Raw genomic sequence first — 26,493 nt, forward strand, 5'->3', positions numbered from 1 at the left:
AAAAGCTTTCCAGCAACTTTTGTGTGACAGATCACAAGGCTACCAAGCTTGCATTCTATATAATCTTCACACAGTAATACCTTGTTACCATTTATTTCATGTTTTACATACGCACTACGGCATCCAACTTTTATTTTTTAACGAAATTACTAGACTTGGGAAACTGTAAACATAATTATCGGACCATAAACTTAGAATTTTTGTATTATCCACCTTTTGTTTTTATGTGGTTTCATTTTTTTTGTTATCATATTTGTATAGAAAGAAAAAAAATCATATGTTCAAGAATATGAATTGTTGATCATGTTGGAAAGGCTAAACTTCAAACACCATTGCAAATCTCCACACGAATGAATGCGTCTCATAGGCAATCAAGGACAAGCATATCAGCTTTATTTAGACTAGAAAAATAGAAGCATCTTACATGACATGTTGACTTAAAAAACAAAGTAACTACAATACAGAATTTTATTGTGTAGAGCTCAAAGTTGGATAACCTTGTTGTTGGAACAGCAACTGTTGGGTTCAATTTTTTGGTAACAATACCAAAATTGTTAGAAAATTCCAACTCTGTACCATGTGGCAATTTCCACTCAAATGAATGCAAGAGCGAAGCTAAGATGTATATCAGAGTTTTTTCTGATAATGGAAGCCCTGCACATATTCTTCTCCTAGATCCAAATGGAATATAATTAAAATTGTTGCCAGAATAATCCAAATTGCTAGACTCATTTAGGAACCTTTCTGGTTGAAATTCCAATGGATTCTCCCAAATCTTTGGGTCCCTATGTACCACCCAAACATTTAACCAAACCATACAACCTTTGGGGATGTAGTACCCACCAACAGTGCTAGACCGGCTTGGACAACGAGGCACTAGGAAGGGAAGCACGGGGTGAAAGCGGAACGTCTCTTTAATGACAGCATCTAAATAGTGTAATTTGGGCAAATGGGATTCTTCAACTAAGCTATCCAAACTCACAAATTTTGTTAACTCTCCCTTGACTTTCCTCATTGCCTGGATGCTGCATCAGCTCTGCCATCACCCGTTCCACCATGTCCTGTTAAAAAGATAAATAAAGTACTCATTGGAAGTGGCAAGCAAAACATGAACCCAATGTTTTGATGTTTAAGAAAATTTATACTAGAAGTTCCATTAATATATGCTATTACTGCATACACCACCCACCCCCCCCCCCCCCCCCCCCCCCCCCCCTTTTCCTCTATTTCTAATTAGAAAAAGAAAAAAAGAAAAAAATAAAAGAGAATGAATGGGCACTTTTTAGTGTTTCCCACCGAGATGTACCGTGTTCAAATCCCCCCTCTTACGTTATTGTAACTATCAAGTTATCAAAAATAATTAATGTTGTATTTAGCAGTCTAATGACAGGACTCAAAATGGGGTGAGCTTAGTCTAACAATGTATTAGTTCAATTACTGGATCCATCCTGGTCACACACTAAATTAGTGGAGAACAAGCCACAAAGTAGAAGGTTGGGCATACCGTAAGCATGGCCTTCACTTGCCTCATGCTAATTGATGTTGCAGCACCAGCACCATCTTGTTCCCTTAACTCCAAGAGAAGTTGCAAGAAGTCCCTCCTTTGTTCCATCTGTCCAGTCCCCTCATTTTTGCCTGTGTTAGAATTCATCCTTTTTTCAATGGCTGAATCAAGAATAGGCTCAATATATCGCACAATCCTCTTTCCTTTTCTCTCAATCCCTTGTAAATCAAACATTGCAAGCCCTGGGAAAAAGTCCGAGACATTTGGTTTTCCCATTAGCACCATCTGTTCCCCCACTAATATTTTAAACTCAGCTCCAATTTTAGTCCCTCTCTCCTTGTAGCGAGTCACCCCCCACCATGTTCGTGACCGCGTTTACTCCAGTCACAAATGCCAATACCCCGAGATCTAATTTTTAATAAATCAATGTTTGATTATTTATTTATTTTTTGTTATTATATGAGACATCAGTTTATAAAAATTATGCATAGTATTCTAATCTTATTTCTGAAGACACCATTCCAGACTGGTCAATCAACATCTCCATTAGCAATAACCGTAGTCTTTCTTTTAGTTTTATCTTTGTTAAGTTAGGTGGGTTAGGAGATTAGGTAACGAAGCAGCACATGAAGCTGCCAAATTTTCTCTAACTTCCTATCAGTCCTTTTTCAATAATGGTAATCTCCTTACTGTTTTAGAGTCTATTTGTAGGGCGGATTACCTTTCTAGTTCTCCTTGTTTGGTTTAATATTATTGCAGATTATCAAAAAAAAAAAAGAAAAAGAAAAAACCTTATTTCTGAAGTAATCCACGCTATATATCTAGCAACAAGATGGTTCTTAGGACCTGCTTTCACTTAGGCAAAAAGAGCTAGAGAGATGGATTATTTCTTGAGCTTTATACTATGTCTTTGCCACACCTGGACCATAATTCAAGCTTTTTATTCAATTGCAAGAAGTATAGTGACTTCCACAAAGCTTCCACCGGGACCTAAACCTTTTCCAATCATCGGAAACCTTTTAGAACTTGTTGGTCACAAACCCCAAAAGTCCTTGGCTAAACTTGCCAATACACATGGCCCCTTAATGACTCTAAAGCTAGGCCTGAAAACCACAATAGTCATTTCTTCAGCAGACTTGGCGAAAGAAGTTCTCCAACAACATGACCAATTCTTCTGCAACCGTACCATTCCAGAGTCAGTCGTAGCTGGCAATGAGCACGAGTTCAGCTTGCCTTGGCTACCAGTTTCGGCCCAATGGAGAAACCTTCGAAGGATTTGCAAGTCCCATTTATTTGCTAATCAGATACTCGATGCAAACCAAAACCTCCGGAAAAAGAAAGTGCAAGAGCTCCTTGCCGATATCCATAATAGTAGTCTAAATGGAGATGCAGTTGATATTGGCAAAGCAGCTTTTAAAACCTCCCTTAATTTGTTATCTAATACCATCTTCTCAGTAGACTTGGCTGACCCCAATTCTGCCACAGGAAGAGAGTTAAGCAAGCTCGTCCATAGTATCCTAGAAGTGGGTTCACGTCCAAACTTGGCAGACTATTTTCCTGTGCTTAAGAAGGTTGATCCTCAAGGCATACGCCGCCAGATGACAATTTACTACGGGAAGATGATAGACCTCTTTAGCAGCATTATTAGCCAACGGTTGCTTCAAAGAAAAACGTTTGGTTCTATCAGAAACAATGACATGTTAGATACCCTTCTCCATATTAGTGAAGAAAGCACAGGGGAGATTGACAAAACTCAAATCGAACGTTTGTTTGTGGTAACAATTTCTTTATATTCTTCTTCAATAACTACAAATTTATTCATTTATGCACTTTGTTTTTGGGTAATTATCCATTTACGTACATTTTATTATTGTGGTTTGTGGTCTCGTGAATGGATCTGATGATCTATAATCGCATACTTTTTACCGATCGAATAGGACCTGTTTCTTGCGGGCAATGATACAACTTCGGCCACATTGGAATGGGCAATGGCGGAGCTACTCTACAACCCTGAGGTTTTGTCAAAAGCAAAAGCAGAGCTCGAGCAAATCATTGGCAAAGGAAATGCAGTAGTGGAATCTGACATTGATCGTTTACCGTACTTACAAGCAATAGTTAAAGAAACCTTTCGGTTACACCCTCCGGTTCCGCTGTTGCTTCCCCGTAAAGCTGGAGCAGATGTAGAAATTCAGGGCTTCACAGTCCCAAAGGGTGCACAAGTGCTTGTAAATATATGGGCTATAGGCAGGGACGCCAGTATATGGGAAAACCCAAACTCATTTAAGCCAGAGAGGTTCATGGGATCAGAAATTGATGTCAAGGGAAGGAATTTTGAGCTTATTCCGTTTGGTGCAGGAAGGAGAATGTGTCCTGGATTACCATTGGCATTAAGAATGTTACACTTGATGTTGGGTTCGCTTATACACACCTTTGATTGGAAAGTTGAAGGTGGTTTTAAGCCCAAGGATATCTACTTTGAAGAGAAGTTTGGTTTAACCTTACAAAAGGCTAAACCCCTACGAGCTATTCCTATCATGGCGTAAGAATTTTATGCACTCTCCCTCCTCTCCTTCCATTTTAAACCAGCCTCCTCTAATTAGTAACTATTATTGTCTGTCCTTCTAAGGGCTTAAAATTCAACTTTATTGTCGCATAAGAAAGTAATATCTATTCAATAAAAGTATAATAATTATCACACTTAACTTCTTGCACATCTTTAGTACATTTTAACCTTTTCATATTTTCGGTGTAAAATAAATATCAGATTTTCAGATTTTAAAACGTTTGCATAACGCACACAATTCTAAAGATTGTTGGTACAAATGTGAAAAATAAAAATTTATTAGATAGTTCGAGAAGTATACTCCAACCCTATGTAAGAGAGAGAAAGTATACTCTCAGAGCACCTAATAATAATTCATGAAAAAAAATATTCCAAAACAATATTTAATTATTTACTGTTCAATAAAAAAGGATTTGATTGTTTTAGAATCTTTTACGTAGTGACCCACAGATCAAAGTTCAAAACAAACAAATGTGTATTATCCTTTATGAATGAAGAAAATTCAACAAGCCAAGCAAGAGCAAGATACAACTTTCATCTGCAAGAGCCTACTTGATATCAAATGGCAAAAGCTCGGCCTCGTCTAAAACAGATCGCAATGACACTGCAATAATGCAAATAAGGCACAAATTGACTGCTGGCATAGATATGACATGCACCATTGTTGCCTTCGTCATTTTCTATGCTTTTTTTCTTCACTTCAATTTTCTCCTCCTCAACTTAGATCACTTCCCCGATTTTTCCGTTTTGCTTTTGTTCATACATCTTCGGTCAAAACCCCAAAACTATAAAGATATGATTAATCGGGAGAAAAATAATCTTTACCAATTGATATGTTAAAGAAGGAGTAACTATTCAGTGTATCAAGAGCACAATATATAAATGCTTGCTTTCCTCTCACATGTCAATGGATCACACTATTTACATTCATGATGGGACCTATTATTTATGTGAGATTCAGCATGCATTTATTAAGCGCTTAAAGCACTTAATAATTACACTTAAAGAAGAACAATAGTATTAGGTGCTCTTGGAGCATGATGATATGGTGTTCATTCATCACACATTTATGATAAAACCATCATAAATTTAAATCATCAAATCAGTTATTGTGAAAATGAGAAAATTATTACGTACTCTTAGAGTATCATAAATGCGTAGTCTCCCATCTCACATGAATGGTGAGTCCCACCATGAATTTAATTCGTGAAACCTACCATTCATGTGAGAGGAGGGAGTACGCATTTATGGTACTTTGGGAGTATACAATAATTTCCCATGAAAATGATGTATCACTAGCATATTTCATCTAACTTTCTCTTCAATGCAAAAGGTGTCAACTGTAAGTCCCTTATTCACTCTCTCTTAGATTCACCCCTTCCTCAAAACACCCCTGCCTTCCTAGCTTGCACCCTTATCCCTTTGCTGGTGGGACAAACACTGGCATGCCTCCATTAAGATTTTCTCCCCTTTCCTCGTATGTGTGTGTATTAAAAAAACTTAGGTGCGCGCCGGAAATGAGGCTATTGGGCTTAACCTCACTTGGGCTCACAACTTACTTATAAGGTGGGCTTAGGATTTCTTACTTTGGGTCGTTCTCGACACAGAGACTCAATGTAGTTTTCTTTCTCTCTTTCTGAATAGCTGTTTTTCTCTCTTTTTTCTCTCCCTCTCGTGAACCCCCCTTTCTTCCCCAACTTCTCCTATTTATAACTCTAAGTTAGTGGGGAGATCATGATTACTGCCATAGTTAGTGCAATTGAAGGTCCAATATTATTTGTTGTAAGTGGATGTTTAGGTGAGAGTGGAATGCAGCGACTATGGCTTTGGAACTTGGTTCCAACTCAAGCAAATATGCCCGGTAGTGATGTTTCCTGGAAACTGCCGAGCATTCTATGGTATGTTCAGATTTCAGTCTTTCTTTATTGTTCGGGCATTTTACATCGAGCAGTGGTTAGGTGATGAGATTTGGACTTGTAGTTTATGAGGGTAGAATAAAAAGGGATTGAAAAACTGGGCCGTGCTACTAGGCCTGAATCCAAGGCCCAATTGGATCTAGGCACCTCGGTACCATACATTAGCCCCCCCTTGATTCATGCTTGGCTACCGGGAGGAATCAAGGAACCGAAAATGCATTTTTGTTTCGGGAGTTTAATAGTTAGAAACTTGGGCGGTTACGGCATCCCATTAATGCTCTTCTCAAAAGATGCGCTATTTCGGGGCCCCAGGTTTACTTGTCATTATTACCTGACGGTTCATGAACCCACCCGACGCGCGTGTCGATTATCATTGGCATTCGTAGGGATTTTTGTGAATCATGACTATTTATTGCTGATTAAAAGTTTCTCTGTCCTCTTTTGCTTCTATAAATAGTTCTTCTCAAAACGTTCTTTCACTTTTTCACTTCCTTCTTCCTGTGTTTACTCTCTGCCGAATATTCATCTGAGCGCTTACTCACTAGCCCAGTGACCCTTCCTTCCTTAGAGCCCAAAGTAAGTTTTCTACCCCCCTCCTTTTACTTCATCTTCTTTCTTCGAGTTCCTTCTTTCAGTATTAGATTTCGAAATGGGTTATTCTTTTCTTCTGGATACCCGGCATCTTTAGCCATCTTTAGGCAAAAGTTTGATATCCCCGGTGATGTGGAAGTGGCTTACTGCCACGAGAGCGAGTTTGCTCTCCACAGAGGGCATGGTACTGCTTTCTTTCCTCTAATGGCAATTCTAGAGGGCAGGGTTCGGTTTCCCGTGGACCCTCTTTTAGTTAACACACTTAGGTATTATGGGCTGCGCCCTGACCAACTCCTACCCAATTTTTACCGGGTAGTTAGTTGTGTCAGTAAGTTGAACCATACATTTAATTTACAGTTGGATTACCATGACATAAACCACATGTACAGTCTTTGTGGGAATAAGACTTCCAATTATTACTTAAAAACTAGGGATACACAGGTACGACTGATATCATGCCTACTTGATTTAAATAGGAACTCAGCCGGGGAGTTTGTCCGGGTGTGCGGCAATTGGTTTGCCGGAGAAATTCCCTGCCCCCTCTCATGGCGTGAAGTGGGTTTGTACCGATCTCTGACTTAACCGTTTTTCTAATTGCACTAGTTTTATCTTATTGGTTGCTAATATTGTATCTCGTTTTTTTGCAGAGGGTAAAGTGTTCATCCCGGACGTTAGGATAGTTCATGTCAGGGACTTGAATTTTATCTTTTGGTCCGAGATATTTGTGCATTGGGACAGACAGCTCCAAGCATCACATCTAATCCTCGGGGTCAAACCGGTTTATTCTACCTGGCAGTCTTTCAAACAAGCGCTGTTGGTTAACAGCCCCATTTTGTCATAAATAGACGTTCGGCACGTGAATTTTCTACCGCCAAAGCTTACAGTAGGTGAAGCGAGGGAACTGGGCAAGCGATACACCTGCTTGGACGAGCTAGCGCCACTGCGGGACGAGTATGCGGAGCGTGTGTCCCGGCGTCTCCGAGAGCTCGCCCACGAACCTGTCCAAGAAGAAGTTCTTGTCCAAGAACTCGCTCAGCCTAAGGACCCTGTTGAACCCGAGGCTCCCATAAAGGAAGCTGAGCAATTTGTAGTTGACGTAACTCATTTGTCAGACACCGAGTCCTTTCTCAGTGAAGACATGGTGACCCGAAAGACCATAACCATAGACCGCTTCGTGCCCGGTGTGAGGCAAGCCGCGCAGCAGCCACCCTCTCAGAGCCAAACTCAAGCGCCTCCTCTTCCGCCTCCTCCTCAAACCGGCCGAGTCCGGAAAAGGTAGAGGGTTACCGAGCAAACTCCTATCGGTTCGGGAGATGCAGCAGCTCGGACTCCTCCCCGACCAACCGGAGACATTGTCATCCATGAGCTGCAAACCCAGGTTGGGCCGAGTGTAGCATCCTCTTCTCAAGTCGCGTAGGCGTGGAAGCCTAAATATCTTCTGGACGGCAAGCCTCTTCCTTCAACTGCTTGTGTGCGGATGTGGGAGAAAGGTGAGGGGGGCCGCATTGCTCAGACCTTGGCAAAGGGCCTCCTTCTGCCCGATAATGTACACGCCTTTGAAGAAGGGTCGTAGAAGTCCATGGGGCGTAGGCTACAATGGTATATTGACGTGGTAACCCTCTACTTACTAATTCTTTATTGTCCTTTACACATTTATTACTTTTCATTTACCTTTCGTTTTGTTGCTGTACTAATTTTTGTTTTTGTTAGGCTGCTCAACTGGCCCATATTTTGGATGGTTGTGCAAAGGAACTTGCCGAGGAGGCTGATCGGGAGAGGGAGGCACAGGAGACAGCTGTTAAAATAGCTAAGGAAAAAATAAAGGCAGCTGATACTGTCCAGAAAAAGGCTGTTGCCGCAAAGAAGAATAGAGCACTGGCGGAGAAAAGGTCCGCGGAACTCTTGGCTAAACAGAATGAGACGGATGTTAAGCTAGCTGAGGCGATCAGCTTGAACACGGCTTAAGCCGAGGAACTTGCTGACCTAAGGGCGGCTTTGGAGGCTTGCGAAGAGAAATGGTACAATGAAGGGTTCACTAATGCCAAGAATTTCGTGGAGCCAGTTGTGAACCAAGCTCGAAGGTTGGGTTTTGAGGCCGGGTGGTTTGCTGCTCTGCAGATTTTGGGAGTCCCCGAGGATTCCCCTTTGAGAGATCCCGGCCAGTTTCCCTTGCTGAGCTCAAACGCTGCCACGTAGGATCCCCCCGGTGCCCATTGACGAGGAGGAAACAACAAGTATGAGGGAACTGGTGGAACAGATTGATGCACATGCAGAGCCAGATGAGACGGAAGCCACCAGCATACCAAGTGCTCAAGATCAGCTCGGTGGGGACCTGCATTCTCCCGTGGCCGACCAGCAGCAGACCGAGGCAATAGATCAGACCGGACCCTCCGTTTCATTAAGTTAATTGCTTAACTGACTTTTTAATGCTTTTATTTCTTTTTACTGCCCTTTTATTACTATTTCTTTTTCTGTAAATTTGCCTATGTCACCGGGTTGTGGTGACTGAACAACTTATTTATTTCCTGGGGATGACCCGTACGCAGTTGTCGGGTTTGGCGACGAGACATTGATTTTGTTTTTATGTTAACTTTATTTGGATGATAATTTATTTGTTGTGTGCTTGCATTGATCATGCCCGTGAATGCTTGGTTATTACTTTGTTCGGTGTTGTTTTCTTCCCCTCTTTTTGTTGTTGCCACTTATCTTTTTGCATGTATGGCCAGGAATGACTTGCATGGTGGGATAAATCTAGCCCCCATATATTGCGTGTTTATACAACACATATTTGCTTTCTTGAGAATATGAACGGCAAGATGCCTCATACTCTGGCATAAGGTTTCCACCTGCTCGGTGATTTTGATTGAACCGAGAATGATGTTTTTTCCCTTAAAATTTTCTTTATTAGAATAAGGTTTCCACCCGCTCGGCGATTTTGATCGAACCGAGAATGAGGTTTCTGTCCTTAGAATTTTTTTATAAGAATAATAAGGTTTCCACCTACTCGGCGATTTTGATCGTACCGAGAATGAGGTTTTTGTCCTTAGAATTTTTTATAAGAATAAGGTTTCCACCTTCTTGATGATTTTGATCGAACCGAGAATGAGGTTTCTGTCCTTAGAATTTTTTATAAGAATAAGGTTGCCACCTTCTCAGCGATTTTGATCAAACTGAGAATGAGGTTTCTGTCCTTAACGTAATCCATTAATACTAAATATGAAATTAATTAATACTTAATGTGCAATAATGAAATTGAATATAGCTGGAACAAGGAACTTCATCATTATATTGACTAGAGCGGTGTACAATATTTGGACTTACGTTTTCGTGCATGAATGGTCACTGGTAAAACTTTTTTAGGTTGTGGACATTCCATGGCCGGGGGAGTGGCCTCTCTTTAAGGTCTTCTAAATAGTACACTCCCGTGCCTGCAATGGTAGTAACTCTGTATGGTCCCTCCCACGTTTAAGCTAACTTCCTTACACCTACGTCCTGCATGTTTCCCACAACTTTTCTCAGCACCAAGTCTCCGACACTGAATTCCCTACCTTTTACATCTCGGTTGTGTCGTTGGGCAAGTCTCTGCTGGTATTCTGCGAGCCGTATTGTTGCTGCTTCCCGGCACTTTTCCAACCAATCTAAGTGCTCCAGCATTAAACCATCGTTCTAGACGGGGTCAAATCCTGCGACCGTGCACTGCACAAGTTTACTTCGGTCGATATCACGGCTTCTGCTCCATACGTCAAGGAGAATGGAGTCTCCCTGTGGACCTTCTGGGGGTTGTACAGTAAGCCCATAAAACGTTAGGTAACTCCTCGACCCATCTTCCCTTTGCCCCATCCAACCTTCTCTTCAACCTATTCAAAATGGTCTTGTTAACTGCCTCAGCTTGGCCGTTGCTTTGAGGATACGATGGAGTGGAATATCTGTTCTTGATGCCAAGATCGCTGCAAAAGGTTCAGAAAGCTTTGCTATCAAATTGTAGCCCATTTTCTGATATCAGTGAGTTCAGCACCCCGAATCTCATGACTATGTTCTTCCAGACAAACTTTTTCATGTCTACATCCCAGATATTTGCCAGGGCCTTGGCTTCCGCCCATTTCATGAAGTAATCAACCACCACCAACACGAATTGGCGGTTACCTGTTGCTTGGGGGAATGGGCCGAGGATGTCTAGCCCCCATTTTGCAAACGGCCATGGACTATTGACGGGGTTTAAACAACTTGTTGGCTGGTGGACCAGAGGAGCGTGTTTTTGGCATTGTTCACATTTCCGCACATATTCCGCTGCATCCTTCTGCATCTACAGCCACCAAAATCCTTGGGTCATCGCTTTGTGTGCTAACGAGCACCCCCCAACATGACCACCACACACCCTGTCATGCAGCTCGGACAAAAGTTCATTTACTTTCTCGGGATGTAAGCATAAAAGGTACGGACCTCCAAAAGACCTCCGATACAATTTGCGATCTGCTGACAGCCAATACCGGGAAGCCACCCGACGAATCTTTTTAGCCTCTTTTTCATCATCCAGAACTCTATCCTCGGCTAAGAAGTCGATGATTGGGTCCATCCAGCACGGCTTAGGTGTTGAAATCACGGCGACGTCGACCCCGGCCGAGTTACAATTATCTTCCATACTGATACTTGGCTCTCTTATAAGTTCTACTTTGATAAGCTGAGGAACCTCCTCGGTAATTAACGAGGCCAATGTGGCTAGTGAGTCAGCGTGTCTGTTTTGTGCCCGGCCGACCTGGGCCACCTTTACTATTCCGAACTTACTAATGATTTGCTTAGCTGCGCTCAGATAGGCTTTCATCCGAGAGTCCCGAGCTTCAAAACTTCCCTAGATCTGATACACAACCAGCCGAGAATCTGAATAAATCTCCACATCCCATGCACTTAGGCATAAAATGGTCCTCAATCCAGTAAGAAAGGCCTCGTACTCGACATCGTTATTAAAGGCTTTGAATCCTAATCTGAAGGAATGCTTCAGTCGTATACCCTCTGGAGTGATTATGACAATTCCGGCTCCGGCCCCCATAGCACTCGAAGCGCCGTCCACAAACACCTTCCACGGGTGACTCTCTACATTGCAAATTATCTTCCCGACGTTCTTAGGGGAGAACTCTGCAATGAAATCAGCAAGAACCTGCCCCTTCACTGAGCTTTGTGGCTTGTACCTTATGTCGAAGGAACCTAGCCGAGTCCCCCACTTAGCTATTCGGCTCGTGAAGTCTGACCTTTTTAACAACGACTGCAGGGGATACTCGGTAAGGATGAACACAATATAAGCCTCAAAGTAATGCGGCAGCTTCCTTGTTGCGTGCACTAGAGCCAACACTAACTTTTCCAAGGGCAGATATCTCGTCTCGACATCTACCAAGGTTTTGCTTATGTAATACATCGGTTGTTGCACTCCTTGGTCCTTCAGCAACACAGCGCTTACGGCGTGATCGGACACCGAGAGGTACATGAATAAATCTTCTCCGGAATCTGGGGCCGTTAACATAGGTGCTTGCGTTAGATACTCCTTCAGATCTCGAAAGGCTCTATCACACTCTTCATCCCACTGAAATCCCTTCCACTTCTTCAGAAGTTGATAAAACAGTCTGCAGCGATTAGCAAATTTGGAAATTAACTGATTTAGTGTAGCTAACATCCCGATTAATACTTATACTTGTTTGGGATTACTCGGCAGTCTGAGGCGATTCATGGCTTCAATCTGGTCGGGATTGGCCTCTATCCCCCGATTAGAGATCAGATACCCCAAGAACTTACCAGCCCTCACGCCGAAAGTGCATTTTTCAGCATTTAGGCGCAACTTATGCTGCCAGAGTACCTCAAATACTCCCTGAAGGTCTTCTACATGCTGTGGTTCATGTTTACTCTTTACTGCCATATCGTCAATGTATACTTCTACCGTGCACCCAATTTTTTCTCGGAACATCCTTGTCATCATCTGCTAGTACATGGCTCTGGCGTTCTTCAACCCAAATGGCATTACGTTATAGTGATAGTTTGCATCCAAGGAAATGAATGCTATGTAGCATCTAACAATTAATCAATCTTCGGCATTAGGAATGGGTATTTAGGACATGCTCAGTTTAAGTTTGTGAAGTCCATCCAAACCTTCCACTTGCCATTCTTTTCTTCACTACCACTGTATTTGCTAACCATTCCGGGAAGAATATTTCTCTTATCACTCCTGCTTCCTTTAGCCTTTGGACTTCCAACTTGACCACGTCAACATGTTCTTTCGATGCTCTTCTTGGCTTTTGCTTCTTCGGGGGGAATGATGGGTCCACGTTGAGCTTATGGACAATGAACTCGGGGTCTACTCCGGGCACTTCGTACGGACTCCATGCAAAGACATCCACATTCTGCAAAAGGAATAACAATATTTCTACCTTATCTCGGTCTTTCATGCTCGTGCCTATTTGGAAATACCTGTTAGTGTCTGAAAAAATTTTGACCTTCAAAACCTCCTCGACACAACTTGACCCTACTTCTTCTCAGGGCTTTTGTAATTGCTATGAAGTTACTCCTTCGGTGATTTCCTTTTGTTCAACCTGCTCGCCTTTCCACCTGACCGCGACGACCAGACACTGCCTAGCCACTTGCTGGTTTCCTCGTACCACGGCAACTCCATGCTCGGCGGGAAATTTAACTTTCACATGCAGGGTGGATGGAACAGCCTTCATTGCATGAATTCACGACCTTCCCAGGATTGCCGTGTACGGTGAGAACGATCTGACTATTATGAAGGTCACCATCACTTCCTTGCCCTCCATATTCACCGAAAGAGAAATTTGACCCTCGGGGATCACCACTCTTCCGTTAAACGAGACTAGCGGCGTATCATACTTCATTAAGTCTTGATTTTTTAATCCGAGCCCCTCGAACAAATCTGGATACATTACATCGACTTCGCTTCCCTGGTCCATCATCACCTTTTTCACTATGAAGCCGCTTATCCGCGCTGTTACTACCAACGCATCATCATGGGGTTGGATCGTTCCCTTCAGATCTTCCTCATCAAAATAAATTGCCAGCTGGCCAACTTTCATCCTTTTTCCGATTGATTGTCCTTCCGCACAGGTTTCTTTAGGCGTCACTGTTAATACTCCTCTTCTGGTTGTGGCCACACTCCTCGGGGCAGCGTGGATGACCTCGATCACTCCCAATGGCGGCAGGAGGGGGTTCCCTTTCTACTGAGCACCATGGCTGGCATCTCGGTTATCGGAATCCACTACGAACTCTTTCAAATATCTTGCCTTCACTAGTTGTCCTAGATGATCTTTTAATACCTGGTACTGCTCGGTGGTGTGCCCTTTATCTCTATGGTATGTGCAGTACAAGTTTTGATTCCTTCGGGATGGGTCACCCCCAATCTTGTTCGGCCACCTGAAGAACGATTCATTCTTAATCCGGTTTTTGTGTATCGGCTCTTTGAACACCACATTCACCCCTCCAGCTTGTGCTTCTAGTTCCTGCATCCTGAAATCTTTCTTTGGTCTTGATGGAAAAATGCCCTGCCGGGAGCGACCAAGCAACGGGGCCTTACCCTTATTCTATAGCCGATCATCTTCGAGACGTTTATACTCCTCAATACGCCTCATAAGTTGCCTCATATCCTCGGGAGGTCTTTTCGTCAACGATTCCCATAGTTCAGAGTCTTCGGGAAGCCCCATCCTGAAATTGCTTGCCGCAATCTTCTCATTACCCCCACTGATTTCATTGTATAGTTCCCAATATCGACTGGCATAACTCCGAAGTGTTTCGCCAACCCTTATTTTTATGGAAAGCAGTGCGTCCACTGGTTGCGGCACCCGGCTGCACGTCACGAATCGAGCGCCAAACTCCTGGATTAGCTTGGCAAAGTTGCAAATGGAACCTTTTCGTAATCTATTAAACCATCTCAAGGTCGTGGAGCCGAGACTAGAGGGGAACACTTTACACATCAGTGCATCATTGTGTGCATGCAAGGATATCATATGGATATAATGATTGACGTGCTCCATAGGGTCTATTTTCCCATCATAGGAATTAAACGGTGGCCGTGTAAATCAGCTCGACATAAGGCCTGTTCAATTTCATTTGAGAACGGCGATCGAGCAACTCTTCGTAAGGCCCGGCTTATTGCGTCCATGGCAGCATTGTAGGGTTGCCGTTCCTCTGGGGAATCCGAACCACGGTCGTCATATCCGCGTGAATGTGAATGGTTCTGGCGCTGACGCGTCTCGCGGGACCGCGAGCGGTTCTTGTGTCGGTGTAATTCCCGGGAAAGTGAACGGTCCTGGAATCGTCGGGGACCAGACTGGCTAGAGCTCTCCTTGCCTCGATTTCCCACACTATCATCCCTCCTTTCTTGGTTGTCTCAGTCCATTCTCTGGCGCCAACCCCTTGCCTCCAACTCCAAATCCCTCACCAGTCTGCGCAACTGCTCCAGCTCTTGGTCTCTCCCATCACGTTGCCCGTGTCTCGAGCACCCAACATTGTTCAGTGAATCTGGTCTGACCCCTCCCTTAGGCCAGATTCTTCTTCTCCTCGCCCACGCTCCCTGTCCTCACACCTTTTCTGCCTTCTTTCCCACCATGTGGAGTCCCGAGAAGATCCTACCGATCCGCTCTCGACTTGGCCTCCCGAACGCCTTTCGGACATTTCCCATGCTTGAGTCTCAGTCGAACCACAATTTCGTATGATAGCCCCACGATGGGCGCTAATTGTGGGCACCGGAAATGAGGCTATTGGGCTTAACCTCACTTGGGCTCATAACTTACTTATAAGATGGGCTTAGGATTTCCTACTTTGGGTCGTTCTCGGCACAAAGACTCAATATAGTTTTCTTTCTCTCTTTCTGAATAGCTGTTTTTCTCTCTTTTTTCTCTCCCTCTCGTGAACCCCCCTTTCTTCCCCAACTTCTCCTATTTATAGCTCTAAGTTAGTGGGGAGATCATGATTACTGCCATAGTTAGTGCAGTTGAAAGTCCAATATTATTTATTGTAAGTGGATATTTAGGTGAGAGCGGAATGCAGCGACTGTGGCTTTGGAACTTGGTTCCAACTCAAGCGAATATGCCCAGTAGTGATGTTTCCTAGAAACTGCCGAGCATTCTATGGTATGTTTGGATTTCAGTCTTTCTTTATTATTCGGGCATTTTACGTTGAGCAGTGGTTAGGTGACGAGATTTGGACTTGTAGTTTATGAGGGTAGAATAAAAAGGGATTGAAAAACTGGGCCGTGCTACTGGGCCTGAATCCAAGGCCCAATTGGATCTGGGCACCTCGGTGCTATACAACTTAGTATTCTCAAAAGAAAACACAATGGATTAATTCCACATTGAAAAATGAGTGTAAGTAAAAGAGGTTTAAAGTTTATGTTGTATATCCAAGAGTTAGACCCTTTTGGATATACATCGCTGTCAGTTTGTTTAAAATCTTTTCCCCTCTCCCCGTATGTGTGTTAAAAATACTTAATATTTTTTAAAAAAATTTGTTAAAAATGTAAATAAAAAGAGATTGAGAGACAATATGTATACAAGGCTTAGGCCTAACGCCCCCAACAAATAATAATAATAATAATAATAATAATAATTACACACTAGAAAAAAGGCCCATCCCCATTGCATAAGCCCAACATTTTATATATAAAAAAAAATATATGATTTTTTTTCAAATGGTTGAGCACTTTTTGTTATTAGTGATGTTAGGGATACTAGAAATTTAATATAGGCTTACAAACTGACATGTCAACAATCACAAAATGTAATTTAATGTTTAAATAATTATTAATTACTTTATTGAAGTTCATCAATCGCAGTTATTGTCACATCATATTGTGAACATTTTGTAGTACCTTTAGCATTTTTTTTTTATTTCTAAAAATATTTTGAAAATATGAGACTAATAGAAAACTAACCCAATTGAAACCTTAAAATGCTTCAAAAAAAAAAAATTGCAAATGTGTTAGAGCAATGATGATTAATCTTCTCTAATAATTTGAGACTTTAATTTTTATAAACTAATCTCCTACAAAACCACGTACCAAATAATATCTATCTCTTTCTCTTAAAAATTAGAGTACAAATTTATTTAAGCATGTATTGTCTTATATCCAAGATAAAATAATTTTCTTTTTTAAAAAATAAAAAATCATTTTTTTCTTTTTGTTAAAATTTATACTTCATCTATGATATTCAAATTTTTATATGAAACTAACCTTAGTTTTAGTTAGCATTATTCATTAAATTATGTATTTAATGCATCAAATAAAGCTCAATTTGATTAATATTAAATAATTTCATTTAATTAATATTTATATATAAAATGCCTCATATAAATCTTTCGTCTTAGGCCCTAAATTATGTTGGGCTGGCCCTACCTACATAATCTATATAATATCTGTCTTTATAAAGGAACAATACATGTGAAGTAAAAGTAATATGAATGAATTGCATGCCAATACAATATGCTAGGCCCAGCCTTGTGGGCTGATTGACTAGTTTAACATATAAAGCATACACTACTAAACTTGTCAAATCTCAAAAGTCATCTAAAAAATCCTACTCTACTCAATCCATAAACACCAAACTCATCTTGCTTCCAAAACAAGCACGCCAATTAACTAGCTCCTGAGAACAATTGCTAGTATCTAGAAACACTAGAACTTATCACACATCATCTGTCTGCCTTCTTGCTCTATTGACGAAGAAGGTATACCTTGTAACCGATACATGAGTCTTCCCTCTCATAGCTTTTTCTCCATTTATGAGTCAAACCTCAAAAGCGATCTCAAGTGTTCAGAGACGAACCTACGTTGGGGCTAAGGGGGGCTATGTCCCCCCCCCCCCCCTCCCCCCAGATTTTGAAAAAAATATAGAATAGTATATATATCTAACTAGAAAAAAAAATTTACCCCAAAATATATATTTTGAGCCCCCTCCTCCAAAATATTTACATATTAATCCATAAAAACCAAAAAAAAAAAAAAAAAAAAAATCTACTCCAATCTTTTGCTCGTTGGATATAATTATAATTAATTTGAGATTAATGACATGCCATAATTTGATTGGTTAGGATTACATTTTATGGTAAGGTTGCACACACTTAATTAATTAAATAGTCAAATACTAATTATTCAATGAGTAATTTGTGCAATTATCTTTTTATTTAGGGAAAATTTTGAACTAATTAAGTTTGAAATGGGAGTGATTGAAGCCTATTAATGTTAATTGGAAACTAATTTGGGATCTATTAATGTTAATTGTGCTGAAATTATTTTCTAACAAATGACCTCTTCTCACTGTTTCATTGATATCTCTCAGAATATTTTGAATCTGTGAATGAGATTAATTTTTCCAGAAACTAGACATCTAGGGCTTCAATTTGAGCACAAAAATGAGATAATTCCGATCAAAATTAAGTAAGATATAATTTTTTTAATTTGACTCTACAAGCTTTACAGTAGCTACGGGAAAATTGAATTTTGCTTGCTCCTCACTCCCACCAATCTTTACATTTAATGTACCAGATTTCCCCAAAGTCTAAAATAAGGTCTAAGTTCATGATTCTTTTTGATCCTTTGTCAACCCTCATTAAATGACATTCTGCTTATATTTTCTCCATCACTACTATATAATCCTAATCCTCCCCTCTCCTCCATTCTAGAGCACACAGAAACACCATCTCTTCTCCTCTCTTGAGTTTTAGTGAAATTGAATAGTATTGTCATATCTTGGTTTTCCTGAGGCTCAAGGTATTGAGTGAGACTTATTCTCCCTCTCCTAGTTCTTCTTTTCTACTTCACCTTTAAGACTTCCATCAAGAGACTCCTCCTCCACTGTGTGGATCTTGCATGCAAGTAAAATCTCTATCCTTAACTTGTTTTTCATGTTGCTATAATGTTAATTTAAGATTAGAGTATGCTAGTATTTATTTAAATTCCTTGAATATGTTTAAATGTTCTTAAATGTTCTTATGTGTTCTTTACATGTTACTGGTTGTTCATCACATGTTCATGGTTATTCATCACATGTTCATGAATAACACTAGTTTTGATTTTAAATCCACATCAAAATATGAAAAAGATATTTGTTTCATAATTCTTTCAAATCCTTGAATTTAGGATATCACCATCCCTACACATACAATAGAATTTATTTTTCAATCCAAATGTAATACTTAATAAATTGAATTAGGGTTTATCACATGTACACACATTAAATTCAACATGCAAATTGATTGACATATTGGATGATGTGTATGAATGTTGGCTACCATAGTCTAGAAAACTAGTTTCACATGGTAAGATAGGTGCCTAACACCTTTTCATCTTGTAACATAGCCTTCGAGCTTAGATCAAGGGTTGATAGATCAATGTTTATCCATGTAATTTTCAATTTCTAGATTGTAACTAGGAAACAAAACCATGTACTTTATCTTTGATTGCATCTAGGACCAAAACCATGTAATTTCTTATGATCAATGTAAATTCATTTACAAATCAATAAATGAGGAATTTTTCAATTTTGGTTTTCTTATTTATTCCAATAATTAAATAAGTGGCAACTCGATTGTAAAACCCTTAATCTAAAAGGGAAAATATAATCAGTCAAACCTCTATTTTGAGAGGCAATAACACGACTCCACCCATTCACGTGGGTTTGGGCCAACATCTAAAAAATGAGCTGGGGGTGTGGTCTCTCACACCAACCCAATGGAAAAACCATATGAAAAATCCAACATAAATCCCACAAGAAAAACCCAACAAAATTAGTTGGATTTGTCGCCGTTGCTACCGCTCTACTATCAGTTGTCATCAGTCTGCCTTGTTGTTATAGCCAGATTTGCCCTACTGCGTTGCTAAATCTTCTACATATGTAAATTATGGGTTTGAGATATGAGTGAGGAAGAGAGTTTAGGGAGAAATAGAGGTAGAGAAGAATTGAGAGCAGGACGGTTGGGATGGGAAATAAATATATATTAATGAAAGAGATAGGTATTAATAAAATAATAATAAAAAATATTATTTAAATAAATTAGAGTGTATAATAGATATTCTGATATGGGAGTTTTGTAAAAGTGGTCTTGTAAAATAGAAAAAGTAGGTTGTTGGTGTATAATAGACAGAAAAATATGGCTGGATTGATGCAATTGCCCTTAAATCTAATTAAAATAAATAATTAAATTTTGGGTAAAATACTATTTTGGTCCCTAATCTTTGCCAAAAGTTTGTTTTTCATCCCTAAACTTTAAAAAAAAAAAAAAAAAAAAAAAATCATTTTTCATCGCTAAACTTTGTAAAGAATTTTTTCAATAATTTAGAAACAAAAATAAGGATGAAAAAAGAACATTGTTTTATATTTTAAGGATGAAAAAAAAAACTTTTGGCAAAATTTAAGAACATAAATGAAACATTTTTAATAGTTTAGGGACGAAAAATGAGTTTTTTAATAGTTTAGGGATGAAAAATGAACTTCTTAAAGTTTAGGGATGAAAACTAAACTTTTAGTAAAGTTTAGAGATCAAAATAGTATTTTACTCTTAAATTTTTATTTTCTTTTATTGCTTTTCATTATTTTTTTGGAAGAACATAAGAACATGTTCTTCATGTTCTTCCCCAACATATCCAATCGGCCAACCCATTTGGATGATCAAACTCAACAAATTCTAACAAAATCAACACTGAATTCTCCAAAAAATCAAACCCATAAACTTAGTAAACAAACTAATCTCCAAAAAATGTAAACCTAGAAATTTTCTTGAGAAACAAACACAAAAAAACCCAGAAAATTCCTAGTGGACTGCATTGCTTTTCCCTAAAGATCTCCACAACAATGCCACACCCCAAAATCTCATGGTTTTTCTTGTTATTCTTCCCTAAGACCCATGGCTGAATCTCCATAGCTTTCTTGCTCTTCTTCCTTAAGACCCATGGCTGAAGACCCATGGCCACACCACACCAATTTGAGCCTAAATCAAAACCCAACCATTGATCTCCACCTCCACAACCACCACTACCAATCTAAGCCCCTCTTCACCCTCACTTCCAATCCCCACCTCCACTATTGATCTACAACCACCGGTCTGAGCCCAGATCAAACCCACAACCACATATCTCCATCTCCACCACCACATATTTGAACTCAATTATATCTATGTTTTCACACACACAGATCATGATTCATGAAAGAATGGTTATGACTTAGGGCATGAAGAAGGCTGCGGAGAGTGAAGAAACCATTCTCCCCATCTCTCCTTTTAGCCAGTGCTGGGAACTCCTTTACATTGAGCCTCCAAGACCTAGAGGAAGTTTCACTTCTCAATGCCGAAAAGGCTAAAGATCTTTTTTATGTGCATATTTTTATGAGGATAAAACAAATACTCACCTTTTCTTTAGGGCAAGATTTAGATACAGTATTTTGGTGCTGTTTCTTAGGTTCATCTCTTAAAATTCTGCCACGTGAATTTTTTCTCATAGGATGAAAGTGTATTTTTTTAGTTAAGTAGCCATATGATTTGAATATTAAGAGGGGAACCTAAGGAATAACACCTAAAGTACTGTATCTAAGTTTTGTCCCAAATGTTATTATTAAGTGCATTCATCAATTTTATAGATCCAATTTTTATTATATATATAATAAATAGGCAAATATTCTATGTTAAAGATCAGTTTTATTTTATTAATTATTTATCTTCAATAATATACAATCTGTATGTTTTTAGATCCCTTAAAACACAATTGGATTAACCTAGTTAATTAGCCAAGTGATTACTTAGTCCAAAATTCAGATCTAGGTTAACACACAATCATATAATCATATCAATGTAAAGTGTGGAATATAAAGAACACAAAGATATAATGACCTAGGAAACCATACCGGTAAAAACCTGGGTAGGATTTAACCTAGCTATCCTCAAGGTAAACTTGAATCCACTATGAAAGAATCAAAGTTTTACAATAGCGACTTAAACCACTAACATCCTATTGCTACCCACCAATAGAAAACTTACTGACATGACCACGTGACAGCTTCGAGACCACGGACTCCTTATTTCTTGGATTCTGCAGCAAGTACAAGCACTCCTGCTTGTGTATCTTTAAGCTTTTATTGCAGCGACTGAATGATCATCAAGCTCTCAATGAAATCTCCTTCTTGATAATCCTAAGCATGTGTGAAGGCAACCACCTCTCAAATCTCACAAGAGATTCACACACACAGCAAAATAGAGCAATCTCAAAAACGTGGCTAGGGTTTCCCTTTTATACCTAGGGCAAAACATAAAACCCTACACGTCATATGGGTTTAGGGATGAGTTGGAAATTCTGCAGAAAAAACATTCTGCCCGACTTTCGATCGGTCGAGCCTAATTCTCGATCGATCAAGCCAAACCGAATTGCATAATGAATTCTGCAGCAGCTCGATTCCAACTTTACATAAAACACATACTTTAAGCAAGTCTAAACAAGACTATAAAACCTGTTTTGATCATGGTTTGCCAACAATACAAATTAGAGTTCTAATACATTAGTTCCTAAGTATTTAGAACCTAACAAACTCCCCCTTTGGCAATCCATGACAAAACACAAACACAATGCTCAAAGTTACAAGTAAAAGCCCTTAACAAAAATAATGCCCATTACATAATAATTCAACCTAACTACTATCCATCAGTTGCAAGTGTAGACAACAACATGACTGAATCAACATGTATATTTCCTGAAATACTCAACAAACGCATAAATGCTTGTGTGGAAAATACAAGTAAAACAAAACTAAATTCTTGACTTCACAACACACAAAACAAAGACATATATCATGAATAACTCATAAATATAAATCAATGAGCAGTGAAACAAGAAACATATAAACAAAAACAATGTATCTCCCCCTATCAAAAAAAATACATCAAGAGCCCAAAAAAAAAAAAAATGTAAAAACATAGTGAAGCACCTAGATACAATCTAAATAACTCCACAAGCTCCAACATACAGAATCTCTCCCTAAAACAAAAATCTCCTCTACAAACACAAGTATACTCCTTCTTTTTGTGACAGAATGCCAAAGAACACTCATAATCCATCATCAAAAGAAGGTGGCAAAGATGAACGTCGAAGATGCTCTAGATCAGCTCTCAAAGCACAGATCTCATCAAGCATGTCCACCAAAATCTGACCATAAGCCGCCTGAACGGTTATGACAGTCTCCAACGTACGTCGAATGTCAAAATCATCCGAAGCAGATGATGGAGGAACAACAGTAGTAGCAGCATCATCAACAGGATTAGCAGAAGTAGTACCTGTACTAGAAGGAGAAGGGGGTGCGGTACCAGAAGGCTCAACTCCAGGGTGTTTAGAGTTTGGTCGCAATTGAGCAGCCCTTTGCCTAAGAAAGGTGGCACTTATGGGAGCAATAATGTGTACGGGCTCAGAAGCGGGGAAGTCATCTAAACCTAAAAACAATAAAATCCTATGAATGAAAATAGGATGAAAAAGAGCATGAGCGGTAGAGGAACTCCTATGAACTTCGTTCAAAGAACAAAGAAAAAGATGAGGAAAACTAATAGAAGCATCCGTAACAAGAGTATACAAAAATGCATATCGCTCCAAGGGAATGGTGTGCAGATGAGAGTTAGGCCACAAGGAATGACCTGCTATCCTAATGAAAAGATAGGTAGTCTTAGTGAGCTCAGCAGAAGTGATTCGAGGATCAGAACCCCAACGGATAGAAGTACCAGTTATGTAAGACATGATGTTGTCTAAGGGAGGAGACTCATCATACGAATAAACAGGGTTTGGGACCGCGGGTATCCCAAGAGTGTCAGCCACTACACGAGGAGTAATGGTGAACTCTACATCTCGTATCCAACTCTTGACTAAAGTGTTGGAATCATAGACGTGGATAGAGAGATTCGAGTAGAACTCTTTAATAAGGGTAGCAGGAGGGTGATAATCAATATCCAAAAGTGGCAACCAGCCCCGACGCTCAAAGTTTGCCCTAATGGCAGGATCTAGCTTATCTAACAGAACCTTACGCTCAGCCTAAATTTTTCTCTTAAGGTTTAGTGTCTCATACAACTCTTGACATTTCTTACTCTGAAACACAGTGCCCACAGAGGAAGGAGCAGAAGAAGAGAAAGATGTCCTATGGGCTCTAGTCTTCCTAGGCATGGTGCTAGGGTAAGGACAAAGACACAAGAGAAAGAGGGAAAAAAAAAAGAAAAAAAAGAAAAGGAAAATACCCAGGGCAGATTGCCAGTTAGCACAAAAAAAAATATAGAAATAACAATCTATATGATGCATGAACAGATAAATGTTATGATGCATGCTCTAATGTAGTGATAACAAGTTCAATTCAAGTTTAGAATCACAAAATTGGCTTAAACGTTGAGTTTATAACAAAAACCCCAAAATCTTGAAAAAACACTTGTTCAATTTGTAATAAATTGACCAATTGATCATCACACAAGTTAAAAAACAGTTTATAATGATCAAATTAATCAATCCAACAAGCCAATTTCATCAATTAAACTCAATTTGAACAAAATCCCCAAATCGGGTAGTTTCAAGCCCTAGAATTTTCAATTTCTCACAATACATCAAATTGATCAAATTAAACACCAAAGATCATGTTTATAACATCCCCCAACAAAAACTCATTGATCAATTGTGAAAGAAAAGGTTTAATTCATCAAAAACCCCAAAATTGCATAGGTTCGAAAATCCCTAAAGAATGCATGATTTGATGCATGAAAAGTGAAAATAAATGCAAAAGGAAGGGTATAAAGGTCTTACTGGCCTTGGGAGAGAGAAACCTTGCAAAACAAAATGGAGGAAAATGACAAAAAAGTGGATTGGAGCCTTGACCGAGTAGTATAGAGAGAGAAAAAGATGAAAACTTTTGAAAAAGTGAGTTTGAACACGTGAAGAATAGTTTTTAAAAAATTCTCTCCATAATTTTCAATCGATTGAAAAACAGATTCAATCGGTCAAAAATGCTTTGATTGATCCAACACCAATCGAGCACCGATCGAAACAGACAAAGACTCACAAACATTTTTAATTGCAATTTCGATTGGTCAAAAAACAATTTTGATCAGTCGAAATTCTGGAAAAATCAGTTTTTTGAAAAACAAAGCAAAATAATGCAGAAACTCCTTAAAGCATTGAATTTTATGAATTACATGCATGAGTATGAGATGAAATGTTTTTCAAAATCACATGTTTTGAACTCAGTTTTCCCAAAATTAAGATTTTCAATCCATTCTCTTAAAATCTCAACCATCAAATATGTTTTGCATAAAACTCAAGGAATTTTCAAACTTGGTTGGTCAAACCAAAAACACACACAATAACATGTACAAAATTTAGCAAAGAGTAACTTGTGTAGTGTGTGTAACTAGCAAAAACTTGAGATACATGTGAGGTGATATGTGAATAGAAATCAAATACAAATTCTACAAAATTCATCACATAGAGTTTGAAAGAGACTATCACCTAAAGAGTTATATCATATAACTCCCACATCTCCTAGATCATAAGCTTGCAATCATGTAAGTTTCTTGATTTGCCTCATATTGTACACACAAATTTTAATTTAGCAGAAACTTATTAAAATAGCCAGGATAATATACACACCAATTTTATTTGATTGATTTAATTAAAGTCCAATAATGCACACACGAATTTTAGCATTTAAACCGAGACTACACCTTATGTTCTTTTTGTGCATGTGCTACACTTTTTCGAGTACAAAATCTTACGATATGCACTAAGGTGTTCATGATTGGCTAGTGAACAGTGGTGAGATGGTTATTTATGCCTTTCTTCAAAGGTTCAAGTCCAACAGTCAAAGACATGTGACTTCAAGATCAAGATCATGTGATCAAACTATAAACATCTTCCCACACAACATGCACTACAAAGTTTCAACTAGTAAAGTACAATAAATAAGTTCATCCCAGCTAAACAAGGTACAAAGACATGTTATGTGAAAATAAATTGACCAACCTTGTTTTCAATGCCAAGGAAATAAATGCAAAACACAATTTGCTTCCTTTTTCCTTTTTATTTTTTATTTTTTATTTATTTTGAAAAGTAGAAACAAAAACAGTTCTAGAATGAAATGCATGAATGTTATGCAATGCAAATCCTAGAAACAAAAAGAAAACAAAAAGAAACAAAAAGAAAACAAAAAGAAACAAAAAAAAACAATGGTCACAAAGGGTAGAGCAATGAAGCACAAGGACCACGTCAGAAAGACTCAATTTGATTGAGCCTTTTGCATCCAAAACTTTTTAGATGCACCTCGAGTATTGGAGTTCTTATTTACATGAGAATGATTACAAACTCCAGGATTGAAATAAAGGTTTAGAGCCTTTACCAATTCACCAATAAGTACCATAGGATCTTGTGCTTGAGGCACAGGTACTTTTGGTTTATTTGCTCTCTTAGTAGCTTGCAGCTTGAAACAGTTCAGATGAATGTGTCCAGACTTTCCACAAAAATGATAAACTCATACAGGCTTATCACGTGTCTTGCCCTTAGGAGGGTTAGAAGCCTTAGGTTTAGATTCATGAAGATCAACCCTAATCTTCCTAGGAGGTGTAACTTCTACAGAATTAGCCTCACTCACAAAGGATTTGACAACCTCACTCACATGGGGTTCCGAAGAAGAAGAATGAACAAAGTTTGTGAAATGGGGTGCAGGCACAGAGATGCTTTCTACAAAACCTAAGCCAGTTTTGTCAGAGGGAGACTTTTGAACACTCAACAAGTGATCAAGTTTGGAGCTTGCAAACCTATCAGTTTGTTCTCTAACAACAGATAGTTCATGTTCCAAATTCTTAATTTTTTCAAGTAAAAGCATGTTCTCAGACTTCACATTATTCAAAGTTCAGTAGCATCAAACAAATTC

General features: G+C 39.3%; 2 protein-coding genes and 1 pseudogene across 2 annotated transcripts; 1 reads left to right on the forward strand and 2 right to left on the reverse strand.

Moving 5' to 3' along the window:
• Positions 1–358: 358 nt before the first annotated feature.
• LOC126708373 (flavonoid 3'-monooxygenase CYP75B137-like) lies at positions 359–2,132 on the reverse strand (annotated as a pseudogene).
• Positions 2,133–2,382: 250 nt separating this feature from the next.
• Positions 2,383–4,124, forward strand: LOC126709276 (geraniol 8-hydroxylase-like). Its single transcript, XM_050409444.1, has 2 exons — positions 2,383–3,279; positions 3,442–4,124. Exons 1-2 carry the CDS (start codon positions 2,383–2,385, stop codon positions 4,045–4,047), a joined length of 1,503 nt encoding a protein of 500 aa, XP_050265401.1. The 3' UTR covers positions 4,048–4,124.
• Positions 4,125–14,148: 10,024 nt separating this feature from the next.
• On the reverse strand, positions 14,149–14,598 carry LOC126708375 (uncharacterized). Its single transcript, XM_050408164.1, has one exon. It carries the CDS (start codon positions 14,596–14,598, stop codon positions 14,149–14,151), a length of 450 nt encoding a protein of 149 aa, XP_050264121.1.
• Between the last annotated feature and the right edge of the window lie 11,895 nt (positions 14,599–26,493).

The sequence above is a fragment of the Quercus robur genome, chromosome 12 (genome assembly GCF_932294415.1).
Source record: "Quercus robur chromosome 12, dhQueRobu3.1, whole genome shotgun sequence".
Lineage (NCBI taxonomy): Eukaryota > Viridiplantae > Streptophyta > Magnoliopsida > Fagales > Fagaceae > Quercus > Quercus robur.